The sequence below is a fragment of the Oncorhynchus clarkii genome, chromosome 3 (assembly GCF_045791955.1).
Source record: "Oncorhynchus clarkii lewisi isolate Uvic-CL-2024 chromosome 3, UVic_Ocla_1.0, whole genome shotgun sequence".
NCBI lineage: Eukaryota > Metazoa > Chordata > Actinopteri > Salmoniformes > Salmonidae > Oncorhynchus > Oncorhynchus clarkii.
The window spans coordinates 24,818,637-24,833,530 of record NC_092149.1 but is presented as its reverse complement, the minus strand read 5'-3'; the positions used below and the strand labels follow the sequence as shown (position 1 = coordinate 24,833,530).

Below are 14,894 nucleotides of genomic sequence, written 5' to 3'. Positions count from 1 at the left end.
CAACTGCACATCAATCAGCTGCGTTTATTGTCGTCAGGGAAACAATACTGAACGCTTCTGATGTGGCTCTTAATTTAATTGTCTGAAAGGATATCAATTGTCGCTATAAAGGGTATAATAACAGACAGCGGAGAGAAAAAAAACCTGGGAGCCACGACAACATAAACCCAAATTAAATCCTGATTGGAAGAACAGCGTGAGTAGTACACAGAATACTGTGTGGACACCTTATGCTTCTCAACAGGAGTCGGTGTCCAAATGGCACCCTATTCCCTACATAGTGCACTATTTTTAACCAGAGCACTATAGACCCTGGTAAAAAGTAGTACACTATATAGGGAATAGGGTGGCATTTACAATGTAATCCATTTCACAGATTAAGCAGTGTGTTCCTGTTAGTAACGGTCACTATGACCACAACACACAGTTCCAGACAAACCCCATTCGCTCCAACAGGAGGAGAGAAGCCCATTAGAGCCAACAAAACATGGTGAAAAAAAAAACATTTCCCACAACAACACCACGAGAAGAGAAATAACACTACCACTATTGCTATTAGATCCACAAATAACACAAGGAGATTAAAGGAAATGTTTAGCCAATGTTGCAATAATTGATATAAACACAGGTCACCATGACCTGAAGTGTGTGTGTGTGTGTGTGTGTGTGTGTGTGTGTGTGTGTGTGTGTGTGTGTGTGTGTGTGTGTGTTGCCCTCTCACCTGGTAGGCCTCCAGTGTGTAGCAGCCCTGGCAGGGTGTGGGGGCCGGGGGGGCCCTCCTCTTCTTAAGCTCTATCCTGGGGGACATCCTGGAGATGTTCATGACGGACTGGGACTGGCCCAGGGTGCTGGGCCGCGCCTCCACACAGGGCACGATGGACACCGTGGACAGGCCCTGGAGGAGGAGGGAGAGAGAGAATATAAAAATACACACACACACACACACATATACCTGCATGTACACGCACACACATACACAATTATAAACACACGGAACAGAGCTACATATGAACTGAGTGGCATTTAAAGGTCAGATAATTCTAAATGGTCTCAGAAACCCAAAATCACAAGTTGATATGGTAGACAGTGGAAATGTCAAGGGCCAGTCCTGGGTCATGCCCTTTATTCACTAATGCTAAATCCCAAGTGGCACCCTATTCCCTATGTTGTGCACTACTTTTGACAAGGACACATAATACTATATAGAGAATAGGGTGTAATTTGGGACTCCGACTAACAAGGGCCAAGGACTGAATGTAAAATATCTGCAGAGCTTCATCATGGCCTGTTATTGCAGTGGTACATTAAGCTAAAGCAAAACTTAGGGTTGGGTCTGTCTCCAAGAAACAACAGTCTAGTCTGCAAGAAGAGGCTCTCAGATCCCTGCTGAATCAGGATGCTTTGTGACAGTTGTGACAGCTGCAGTCAGCTTTATTACCATTCTGTAGCTACTTCGCCTCGCTAATACACCATCTGTCTGTCTGAGAGGGATGCTGCTGAGCAATGGGGGATGATCAAAGAATGATCAAAGGCTTTCCTAAGCATCTGAAACTTAGCCTGGTCCCAGATCTGTTAGCACTGCCTTTCCAACTCCTACTGTCAATGTCGTGCCAAGTGATCATAAAAAGGAGTTGGCAAGACAGCACAAACAGATCTGGGTACAGGCTATCTGAAATGTTCTAAGCTTCTGTATCTTTGTACTGTAGCACAACTAGGAACAAAGATATGCATCTTTAAACGATGGTGGGGAGGTTTAAAGAAAGGAAAACATTAAGTCAAAATGACACAGCATTTCAGACCATTCCTGGGCAGAGGATCAAAGTAGTCATGAAAAAAAGTTAAAATGACTAAAACATTCAGTTCTAGTCATTAGAGGTAATCAGTGAACCAAGCACTTCTCACAGTGGGGAGAATGAATGAAAAATGTGCAGGAGGGAGAGAAAAGTACTCAAAAGGTATTCAGACCTGGGTGTAAATAGTATTTGTTTTCTTTCAAATATTTTTCATAATTTGATTGAGTCTGCCTGGAGTGCCAGGCGGGCAGTGTTTGAACTTTTGGGACTATTTCATTGGTTCCATTACACCAGGCAAGCGCAATCAAACTATTCTAGTCTACTAAGGAGAGGCAGCGTGGCTTTGAGGGAGATGTGAGTTGCCAAATGCTTGCATATTGCATAAGCTTGGAAAAGCAGACAGAGCTACTATACAGTAATGTAGAGCAAAGAGAAAAATATGTATGTAACAGAAACCTAGCTGGAGTCTTAAAATCCTGCAGTAGATTTACTGCTGCCCCGCTCTAAGAAAACAGAGCCTGGATCAACTAAGTCGACACCATTCATCTTTATGACCTTCACATCCTGTTTAACTTTGATCTTCTCTTATCTTAAGACACGTGCCTCTCCCACCTACTAGATCATCCTGACTAAATAATATAACATCTAGCAGATGCTTTTATCCAAAGAGACTTACAGTCATGCTTGCATACGTTTTACGTATGGCTGGTCCCAGGAATCAAACCCACTCTCCTGGCATAGCAAGCGCCATGCTCTACCAACTGAGCTACAGAGAACCACATGATTCATACATGGGCATAATTGCATCCCAAGGATAGATGCCATGGCATACTATACACAGTGCATTAGTCAGCTTTACTCTATTCCCTTTTGTTGGATGCTGCCTATATATAGGCTACTGTACATATACATGCAAATATTCCAGTAAATCCAAAGCCTCAATCTTCTGCCGGTTGATCCCATGCCACTAGAGAGAAAGGGCCCGAAATGCATTTTTAGAAATCAGACAGCGTTCAGCAGGGACTGGGGAGGGATTCTTGGCCAGCGGCCAACCCTCTCCTCCCCTGATGAACTTTTCACACTGCGCTAATGTGTTCATGGAGACCTTTTCACATGAAAGTGAGAGTGGCTAAACTGTTAATATTCCAGCTCACAGTCCCTCAGTACATCCACGGCATGTTCAATTATGAAAGACCCAATAAAAAACATGAGCTGGCACACACCCAGAAAAATTATTTTGCGTGGAGGTGCTGACTAACGGCGAATACACTATAAAAATAACTCACACTCCATATATAAACTCCCAGTAATTTATTGGGTAAATCACCAACGTTTCGGCATCACTGTGCCTTCAGTGTAATGTCATGAATACTTGAACCAGGTTATGTAGACAAACAGTGCAACCAATGACAATAGTGAGGGGTGTGTCATAATGAATATGTTAATTAGAATGAATTGAGTGAAACTGTTAAAAAAACAGTAGTTTATGGCATATAAAATATATGTGGCTATTGTTATCATATGCAAACATAATTGAATATTGCACACAATATTAGCATCAACATAAATTATTGATTAATTCAATTTCACATATTTAATTGTTTCTGATTTCAGTTGTATATTTTTTACATGTAATATTTTGGTTCAACCTTAATGCATAATAAGCATCATCATCAACAGCGGGAACAAATTAGGTGTACGCTGATAAGCTGTAGAAAGAATATATACAATTATACGACTTGTTCATAAAAGAGAGAATTGTTCATAAGGGCCTGAGATCAAAGTCAATATTCAGACCACGTGGGGTCAATGTTTTTAGATAGGATATCCAGTAAGCCTCCCTTTGTAGTAGTAGGATCTCCATGTTAACTCCTCTCCTTGGTAGAGCAACATGCTCAATGCCTGTGTATTTGAGGGAGGAGTGTGGCTAAACTGTTAATATTCCGTCTCTCTGAGAGTCCCTCAGTACATCCACTGCATGTTCAATTATGAAACACAAGCACACGTTCCAAATTTAGGGAGAGACTACGGTAACTTTGAATTGGGATCCGTGCTGTTGCTGTACTCAGCTGTTGGAACGGAATGTTCCATGCAGGGAATTACCATGAATGCGTAGCATATGTTATATAACATTAAATAATTTACAGACCAGAGCCAAAAAAGCTATTGGGTCTTTCTTTGTTATTAAAGTTTGGGAAAAGTTCACCTGAACATCTTTAATTACATGCTGGAGGCAATCTGAACGCTAACCACAATGCCTATCACTCATGCATATCCAAGGTGGAAAGTAGAGACAGATAGAACCGAACATCTATGATGATTTAGAGGCAGCAACACGCCCTTATTGTCTTCTCCAAGGACAAAATGTGATCTGAAATAGTATCATTCTGTACAATAAAAAAAATGTAAAACTCAATTTCGTTTTCATTCCTTTAGATCATACACAATGTACACAGTCTTCAACATATCGGTCCATCAGTTTGTCCAATGCAAGACTGTACACTGTATCATAAATGCAATTCTGTTCTACTTCAGTCTGTGTTATGAACAGTCCTCAACAAATCTTTCCATCTGTTCGGCCAATAATGGTATCCAGATATCAGAGTAAATGTAGCCAGGTACAGTATGATGATGTAACATAATCACTAAGGACACAGAGGGTGTGTGTGTGCGTGCGCGCCCTGGGGCTTGACTCAAATGAGCAGGAGAGATCCACCAAGGTCTTATGGGAAATCCAATAAAACACCCATATTGATTTGAGGGGTATCCCAGATGGCTGCCTGTAATAGATTCCTCTGTAATTGTATAAAACTGATTCAATTACCTTCCAAACAGATAGCCTGTTCAATGTTTGCTCTAATATAATGTTTTAGCACACATGCACAAAACTATTCCCAAGAAACCGGCCCTACTGCTATAACTACTATTGTATTACAAATGTACTATTAAATACATTATGTGTGTCACTGAGTAAAGCTGATCAAAGATTAAGCAATAATTCAAGACTGTAATTTATTTCAGGTTTACTTGCTGCAGTAACTTTAAATTCGTCAAGGTACTGTAATTGACTGAGTGGAATCAGAAGACGTGGGATCAGCTTGTCAAGTCTGCCCTCTAGTGGTACATAAGCAGAACAGCGCTCATGAAATCAGCTATATCAAGAGGAGGAGGCACAGGCTGGAAAGTAGGGTTGCAAAATAATGATAGCTTTCCCAAAATTCCTAGGTTTTCCAGAAATCCTAGTTGGAGATTTCTGGATTTCCTGCTTATTCCCAACTGATTCTTGGAATTGTAGAACCAGGATTTCTGGAAAAACTGGGGGTTTTGGGAATGTTATGGGAATTTTGCAACCCTACTGAAAAGAAAACCAAAGTTGAGCTCATGTGTTTTAATTTTTGTGGGGTATAAAACACTATCTGTTGCAAGGTGGTGGGTTTTGGAACATCTACAAGAGAATAGAACTCAAAAGCATAATTTATCTTCCTGCAAAATGAATGTGATTGCACTTATTGAATGAGATTGGAGTATTGAAAGAAAATATAATGCAAGATGTCAATTACCACACCCAGACATTTCAGGAGGAGGAGGAGAGGAGGGTTAGTAGTACTTACATTGTAGTGTTTTTCAGTATTTTGAATAATATTATTATCAATACCATCCATGTCCATAGTAGGCGACTGTTCTTCAGTCTGAAATGGAATGTACATCTAACATGCATGACATCAGAATGCAACTACAATACAAGCATGACATGCAGTTATTTCAGTTATTTGACAGATGATAGCAGTACTCCTACAGCGCTAGGGTTAAAAAAAACTTTTCCACAGGGACAGTAAAATCTATAAGACTAATTATTTTTATGGAAAGCCATCGTGTTGAGCTCAAGAATAACAGTAGCTATTTAAGTAGAAGATTTAAGTACCAAATTATTCCAATCAAAAACAGAAAGAAATATGCTTCCTTTTCCTGCATTTCAACATATAGTAGTAGTAAGTCAGCAGTTTAAAGTCAACTTGATCTGCAGACACACACTCTTAGTGAGTAGCCTATGCATGGTGCCTTGTAGTATTCTCTAGATGGTATTATGGTGCTAAGTTAGCCAAGCCAATGGGCTAAATGTCACTCTGTTGGAACACAAGCGAACTGTGCCGTCTTACCTTTGATTTCCTTCTGTTGAACTTTAAGAATCCGAGCAGGCCTTTCTTCTCGGCCCCACCGAAACTTGAGGTGTTGGAACGGAAGTATTCTAACAATGAATGGACAGACAATGGTTTTCAGTTCACTCCGAAATGAAAGGGTTGGCTCACTGAGCTAAAAATATAGGCTTTCATTCATGCAGTTCATTCATTAACCAATGGAATGAAATAAACCACAGCTAGAACTATACTACTATACCACATTATGCAAGTCATGTCAGTTATTAAAAGTTTAACCCATGCATACAACAAAAAGCATTCTCCATAAACACACACTCTCAAGCCTCTTTCTACAATCAGGCAGTTTCAACAGTAGATGGCACTGCAACTAAACTTTTCCAATATGACAGTGCATCTATTCTTCAACCTCTGAAAATAAATCTAACAAACAGTCATAACACACTGTAAGCCAGAAAGAAAGGGAAATAACATTGACTGTATCTTATATTTGATTTAAGATACGTAAAACAAACAAAACAAGCGAGCTTGTCCTACGAGGAGAAAAGGAACGGCACAAGTGACTGTTAAGCTACAGGTAATGTCACTACAGCATTGTGGACGGAAACAATAAGCAGCATACAGCAGCATACAGCGGCATACCGACAGTATGCAATACCTGAGTAATTTAGAGCAGGTGCAGAAGCCATTTTAGGTTGACGAACTGGAAATAATCACAGGATTTCAACATTAAGGGCCCGTAACAATGCAGACCACCCTTAACTATAAAAGATTCTCTCTTTATCAAAACTATGCAGCATTTCCGATGTCCTTGGCTATGCAATCCCCCACCCCCCCTAACAGAAAAGAGGGAAACAGTGAAACTACCAACAACACTGACTATGGTGTTTGACAACTGTCTCTAGTTTAACTCAAGCATCAGTACGTCTCACTAGGCTTTGTAGGTAGTGTTCGAATGACTAACCATCTATATTGCCTCTCTAAGGGCAGAGTCATAGGGGTCAGAGTACACACCCTGGAAGGCATGTGCTTATCGAAGCTCATTTAACCAAATATGTAAACACAAGCTCACTTATTATTTATTCTGCAGCGCCACCCTGATAAAATGAACTGGCCCAGACTGAATTACACTCCATGTAAACATTACAGGCACAGATGTAGCTAGCTGCAGTAAGAAAGTAATGCATGTTACTTTGATTCAAAACAATCTCACGTGTGAGTGCTGATTATAGATGCAGTCAGGGTTTAAAAGCGTGACAGAAAACAACGGAGAGAGCTCAAATTAAATATACGATTAAACAGGTTGAGAAGAATAAGAGGAACAGTAACAGTTTGTTAACAGAGATAGGTTGGTACAGTTAGACTGATCTCAGATCTGTTTCTGCTACAATGTCAACTCCTTAACATTACAAACTTGATTTGATCTGGGACCAGGCTAACACTGTAGGTATCATGTGAGGATGTGGAGTAGCCTGGTCCCAGATCTGTGTGTGCTGTCTGGTCAACTCCTATAATCATTGTCGTACCAATGACCATAGGATGACCATAGGAGTTGGCAAGAAATGTGTCACCATTCTACAGGAAGAGGTAGAGGGAGATGTGGGTATAACGTGGTTTATTTACCAAGAGTCTGGTCCAGTACGTACAGCTCTCTGATGCCTAGCTCACTCAGACACTTGTCCAGCTCCAGCTCGTGGTTGCTGACATTGTCCTTCAGCAGCAGCACATGGGACGGGTCAAACTCACACTTCTCACAGATGGCTGGGACCAGGCTCCCCAGGGGCACCAGGGGACTCACCCTCACCACCGCCTTCTGGCTCCTGTGGTAGTTCACCACCAGACGCACTGTTTTCTTTACAGGGAAGACAGAGTGACTTTAGTGCCAATGGATGGGTACAGTATTAGAGAGCATTAAGAGAACCTCCTAGATTCAAATAGTATTCGTTTGACCTTGAGCTTGTCTGCAATCATGCCGATCTGGCACTTCAGGCAGGCTCAATCAAACGCTCAAAAATATACAATTTGAACCCAGGTCTAAGTTCAGTAATTAAATGGGACTTGAAAGTAAAAGGTCTCAGCAGTACACATCCAATGGGAAAAACTAGCGTGGAAAATATTGAGAGAGAGGGAGAGAAAAGGTGGGTGTCAGACTCGTGGGATAAACCATGATTAACTAAAAACTTCACTCCACCTCACTTAAGAGGTTATGCTCTACTTTCAGCTTTTCCCTTAGAATGTAGACATTTGTTGACAGACGTAGGGGAGGAGGGGGGGGACTGGGGGTCATTCAAGACTAGCACTTTGAGGTAACTGAGGCTGGGAGCCAAGTCGAGGCCTGACAGAGAGGGCCTGTGTGTGGGCAGCCAATGACTGGTCAGTCCCAGGGTGTTTGGTGTACCCATAGAGAGGGATCATAACAACAGTGCAAGAAGCACTAAGAGGGTTGAGGTGGTTGTTATGAAGAACACAGCTTGCATCCCAAATGGCACACAATTCCCTATATAGTGCACTACTTTTAACAAAGTCTCATAGAGATCTGGTCAAAAGTAGTGCACTATATAGGAAGTAGGGTGCCATTTGGGACATACCACAAAGATACTGTTATCATGGAGGCCATGACAGTCACACACCAGTACACAATGTACAGACTTCAAGACTCTCCTTCTGAAAACATCATGTCAACCACTTACCAGTCAAGAGTGTGTAACAATCACAAGCACAACTGTTTTTGTGTGTGGCTCTTTGCTAATACTTAGAGGCAACCTTATAAAAATAATCAAAGCATATTTTTAGGCAACAATTTATCAAATGTTAGTGGAATACATAAAAATCCATACATCGAAATCAATAGATTATTATGTATGCTTACTTAAATTTACACCACTCAGTTTCAAAGGGGGGGTTATACTGTATATGCTTATTACAAGTCATAAAATGCATTACAAGCACATCATAATGCATTATACCGGTTGGTTTTAAGTAAAGTGTTACCCACAGTTTTGATGACTCAGAGTGAAATAGTGTCAGACTATGGCCATCAGCCAAAGGGAGGTCAAAGGGAGAAAGGGGGAGCAGGGCCACCAGGGCCAGTGAGGCCTGAGAGTAGAGTAGAAATAATGCATGGTAACTAAAGGTAAGGCTCTCATGAAAAATTCACATGCTAGGTAGGTAGGTAGGTAGGAGACACTGGAGACAGAGCGAGAAGACACTCAATCAGCCACCGAGAGCCGATAATAATCCCACTGATTTAGAGACTGGCTCTATAACACCTGCTGCCTACCTTAGCATGAGCCCTTTCGGGGTTTTGTGGCCTTTCCTGCTGCAACGATTTAGTGTCAAAAGGTAAAGAAGGGCGATCGCACGGTTACATAGAGAATCATACATCACATTTCCCAGGTGTCAAAGGTTAGGTTCAATGAATGCTGAAAACATCTTATTCATTGTATCCCAAAAACAGTCAACGATACCCACCCGTGCACTACAACAACAGCAAAAGGCCCAGACCAGAACAAACTCGTTTCCAATAACTTCATGAAGTGCTACATACATGTGCATTCATGGAAGACTAAACAGAGGAAAACTATGAATCAGGTTACAATAAAACACAGCTAATTGCTTATTCAATCACAATGCAGCTACATATCCTCAGTAACAAACAAACACACACACACCTCTATATCAGGGTCAGGATCAGTAGGTACTCACCTCTGGCACTTTAGGCGGAGGTTTCCGCACCACTTTGTCCTGCAACACTTTCTCCCTGATGCTTATGGCAACAACGTCCAGGGACCCCAGCAGGCTGTTGGGTTTGAAGGCTAGGGACAGGCCCTCGCTGGACAGCAGCTCCAGGGTGTGATAGGCTGGGTTCAGGTGGTACCGGCTGCACAGATCCACCAACAGGTCCATGAGCGCTTTGCTGCACAGAGAGAGGCAAAAGCAGCACAGGAAGCCAGGCTGAGTCACAGACAGGAAGCCAGGTGGAGGTAGAGTCATAGGCTCGTCAGAGTAGAGTAGAGCGGAGCGGGACAAAGTAGACCAAGGTAAGTCCCTATTCCCTAGTTAGAGCACTTCTTTGACCAAGGACCACTACTTTTGACAAGACCGCTATGGGTTCTGGTCAAAAGTAGTGCACTATATAGGGAATAGGGTGCCGTTTGGGATGTGACTTGACTGACAGATAGGGTTACCTCCTTTAGCTGTAATTACACTGGGTGATGCACAGGCAGGCACTCATGCCGCTCGGCTTACAGCATTAGATAAGCCTGCAAATTGGTACATAAAAGGCTGATTTAATGATCTGAACTTAGTGACGTTTCAGAAAGTTAAATGAATTACAGATAGGAAATCTAGCCTTAGTCAATTGACAATAAATTACCCATCTGGTCTACCTATAATATACTGTATGTATGCAGGGATGGAAATTAAGCTAGCCTGAGGCTAGTACTTTGCAGATGGGGCTAGTAGAAAATGTACCAAACTAGCCCATCAGGCAAGTGACATTTTGGATTTCAAATATCAAATGTCACAAATTTGGCTAGAAGAATGTAACCTGGGCTAGTAAAAATTGCAGTCTACTAGCCCGACTGGCCAGTGTCCCAAATCCTTCACTTGAGAATGTAGAATGTCTTAATAAATCCTGATACAATGTTCTGTTTTTGAGCATCATATGAACGGTCATGTAATACAGAACATTAACTGACGAGGTGTCAAAGGGTAACTGTCAACCCAGGACAGAGAGAAACTCAAGGATGCCTTCTATTGCCTGCTGGGAGAAGACAGCTCATATGACCAAAGTGCTAAAGGGCTGCTCTGAACAACCAACACAAATACCAGGGCAAAGGTTGCTCATCACAAGTCTTACAACTGCATCATAATGCAGTACACATTAGCTGTAGGATGGGGAGTTACGGTTCATTCGAAAATAACAATGTATTCATTTATACTACAACTTTCTTCTTAGAATAACATATCTAGCTAGCAAATGAGGCTTTGACAAGACACTGGAAACACAACACATTGATCTGTATTCCCTATCATAATGAAAACAGTGTGACAAAACCCTTACACACCATAATGGAGAGGGTGTTGTCTGACTGCTTCCTGCACACATGAACCAGGTGATTACAAGACATTTATGACACCTGGATGAAACTCCCATGGGCTTTATCATGCACTGAGAGCAAAACTGATTTCCCATAAATCAAATGACGGTTACACACACTTCATTTGGATTGTCCAGATTTTTCATCTGTAAATGCTCTACAGATAGTGTGACCATCTGTTGATAAGCAACTGTATGCTAAGGTTAGGGTTAGATTACGAATAAGGGTTAAGATAAGGTTTAAGGTCAGTGCTAGAGATGTCATTTGTGCTCAGTAACATGTGAATCTATACTGAACAAAAATATAAATGCAACATGCAACAATTTCAAATATTTACAGTATATTACAGTTACAGTTCATATAAGGAAATGGATGTGGATCAGAAAACCAGTCAGGTCAAGACCCTGGTGAGGATGACAAGCACGCAGATGAGCTTCCCCGAGGCGCTTTCTTACAGTTTGTGCTGAAATTCTTTGTTTGTGCAAACGAAAGGGGCTCCCGAGTGGCGCAGCGGTCTAAGGCTCTGCATCTCAGTGATAGAGGAGTCACTACAGACCCTGGTATGATTCCAGGCTGTATCACAACTGGCCGTGATTGGGAGTCTCATAGGGCGGCACACAATTGGCCCAGCGTCGTCCGGGTTAGGGTTTGGCCGGGGTAGGCCTTCATTGTAAATAATAATTTGTTCTTAACTGACTTTCCTAGTTAAATTAAATAAATGAAACCCACAGTCTCATCAGCTGTCCGGGTGGCTCGTCACAGACCATCACGCAGGTGAAGAAGCCGGATGTGGAGGTCCTGGACAGGCGTGGTTACATGTGGTCTGCGGTTGTGAGGCCGGTTGGAGGTACTGTCAAATTCTCTAAAACGATATTGGAGGTGGCTTATGGTAGAGAAATAAACATTCTCTGGCAACAGCTCTGGTGGAAATTCCTGCAGTCAGTATGCCAACTGCACTCTCCCTCAAAGCTTGAGACACCTTTGGCATTGTATTGTGTGATAAAACTGCACATTCTGGAGTGACCTTTTATTGTCCCCAGCATCAGCTTCTTCATATGCCACACCTGTCAGGTGGATGGATTATCTTGGCAAAGGAGAAATGTTCAGTAACAGTAATGTAAACAAATGTGTGCATTCAATTTGAAAGTAATAAGCTTTTTGTTCGTATTAGAAATGTTAATTGTATTTCTTCTCATGAAACATGGGACCCACACTTTACATGTTGTGTTTATATTTTTGTTTAGTATAGATAGCTAGTTGAAATGTTACTGATAGTCTAAAGATGGACTATCCAAATGAAGTGTTACCCAAATTACTTGGCAAAGAGCATCACTCAGAGTAAAAGGCAATGGAAAAGACGGCCCCAAGTGAGAGAGAAGATGACCACAGTATGAGCCTGATCCCAGATCTGTTTTTTTCTGACTTCAGACAGACCTGGGACCACTGTCCAATATTGGTTCACAAAAAGAAAATACTTTTAGAAACTCTCACATGCCACTCATTAACAGCATTAACAGAGGCCCTTGTCTTGTTTTCTGCATGAGGGCTGGAGTCCTGGATGGCCTGGTCTGATTCACTCACTGCTCCAGCAGAAAGAGCGAGAGACCCTCATTAAGGCCAGAGCGGCCCTGGCAGGTCAGCTTCTCACATACTGATTCTGGGCCACTGAGGGAACCTTGAAAAGGCCTCTCTGATCAGATACCAAACAGGGCCACATCCACATACATAACAGAATCTGTGAATTGAGGGTTGAAGGGGTAATGTGTACGTGTGCATATGTGACGTGTGTGTGTGTTGGTGTGTGTGTGTGTTGCCTCTCACCTGCCGTCCACTGTGCTGCTGGTCTGGTAGCCTTGAGGCAGAGTGATATGGAGGTCTACGCTAGTCCTCATCATGTTCTCCTTGGTGTCCATCACCATGCTGCCCATACTGCCCTGCGCTGAGCCTCCCCCATCAGGCACAGCGTTACGGAAGATTCTCCTGGGGGCAGGCTCGGGGGCCGGGGGCGGAGGAGGGGCTCGGGACTTCATCCTCTTCCTGGGGGACAGACAGAGGTTAAACACTTCTTATGGCTGGGGGCAGTATTAAGTAGCTTGGATGAATAAGGTGCCCAGAGTAAACTGCCTGCTACTCAGGCCCAGTTGCTAATACACTGCTCAAAAGAATAAAGGGAACACTAAAATAACACATCCTAGATCTGAATGAATGAAATATTCTTATTAAATACTTTTTTCTTTACATAGTTGAATGTGCTGACAACAAAATCACACAAAAATGATCAATGGAAATCAAATTTATCAACCCATGGAGGTCTGGATTTGGAGTCACACTCAAAATTAAAGTGGAAAACCACACTACAGGCTGATCCAACTTTGATGTAATGTCCTTAAAACAAGTCAAAATGAGGCTCAGTAGTGTGTGTGTCTCCACGGGCCTGTATGACCTCCCTACAATTCCTGGGCATGCTCCTGATGAGGTGGCGGATGGTCTCCTGAGGGATCTCCTCCCAGACCTGGACTAAAGCATCCGCCAACTCCTGGACAGTCTGTGGTGCAACGTGGCGTTGGTGGATGGAGCGAGACATGATGTCCCAGATGTGCTCAATTGGATTCAGGTCTGAGGAACGGGCGGGCCAGTCCATAGCATCAATGCCTTCCTCTTGCAGGAACTGCTGACACACTCCAGCCACATGAGGTCTAGCATTGTCTTGCATTAGGAGGAACACAGGGTCAACCGCACAAGCATATGGTCTCACAAGGGGTCTGAGGATCTCATCTCGGTACCTAATGGCAGTCAGGCTACCTCTGGCGAGCACATGGAGGGCTGTGCGGCCCCCCAAAGAAATACCACCCCACACCATGACTGACCCACCGCTGGAGGATGTTGCAAGCAGCAGAACGTTCTCCACGGCGTCTCCAGACTCGTCTGTCACATGTGCTCAATGTGAACCTGCTTTCATCTGTGAAGAGCACAGGGTGCCAGTGGCAAATTTACCAATCTTGGTGTTCTCTGGCAAATGCCAAACGTCCTGCACGGTGTTGGGCTGTAAGCACAACCCCCACCTGTGGACGTCGGGCATACCACCCTCATGAAGTCTGTTTCTGACCGTTTGAGCAGACACATACACATTTGTGGCCTGCTGGAGGTCATTTTGCAGGGCTCTGGCAGTGCTCCTCCTGCTCCTCCTTGCTCAAAGGCGGAGGTAGCGGTCCTGCTGCTGGGTTGTTGCCCTCCTACGGCCTCTTCCACGTGTCCTGATGTACTGGCCTGTCTCCTGGTAGCGCCTCCATGCTCTGGACACTACGCTGACAGACACAGCAAACCTTCTTGCCACAGCTCGCATTGATGTGCCGTCCTGGATGAGCTGCACTACCTGAGCCACTTGTGTGGGTTGTAGACTCTGTCTCATGCTACCACTAGAGTGAAAGCACCGCCAGCATTCAAAAGTGACCAAAAAAATCAGCCAGGAAGTGGTCTGTGGTCACCACCTGCAGAACCACTCCTTTATTGGGGGTGTCTTGCTAATTGCCTATAATTTCCACCTGTTGTCTATTCCATTTCCACAACAGCATGTGACATTTATTGTCAATCAGTGTTGCTTCCTAAGTGGACAGTTTGATTTCACAGAAGTGTGATTGACTTGGAGTTACATTGTGTTGTTTAAGTGTTCCCTTTATTTTTTTGAGCAGTGTATATGCATATTATTAGTAGATTTGGATAGAAAACACTCTGAAGTTTCTAAAACTGTTTGAATGATGTCTGAGTATAACAGAACTCACATGGCAGGCAAAAACCTGAGAAAACAATCCAACCAGGAAGTGGGAAATCTGAGGTTTGTAGTTTTT

General features: G+C 43.0%; 1 protein-coding gene across 3 annotated transcripts in view; it reads right to left on the bottom strand.

Annotated features, from left to right (window-relative positions):
* Window positions 1-14,894, bottom strand: part of LOC139391648 (protein cordon-bleu-like) — a 69,679-nt gene that overhangs the window by 27,616 nt on the left and 27,169 nt on the right. For 2 of the 3 annotated variants that reach the window (XM_071139053.1, XM_071139062.1), the window contains exons 2-7: window positions 12,871-13,086; window positions 9,653-9,863; window positions 7,571-7,799; window positions 5,951-6,039; window positions 5,405-5,482; window positions 722-895 (exon numbers count right to left, since the gene is read on the bottom strand). In XM_071139053.1, the coding sequence (XP_070995154.1) occupies window positions 722-895; window positions 5,405-5,482; window positions 5,951-6,039; window positions 7,571-7,799; window positions 9,653-9,863; window positions 12,871-13,086 (997 nt within the window). Of the gene's footprint in view, window positions 1-721; window positions 896-5,404; window positions 5,483-5,950; window positions 6,040-6,605; window positions 6,651-7,570; window positions 7,800-9,652; window positions 9,864-12,870; window positions 13,087-14,894 lie in introns of all 3 variants that reach the window. The other variant, XM_071139043.1, reaches the window with a different exon arrangement.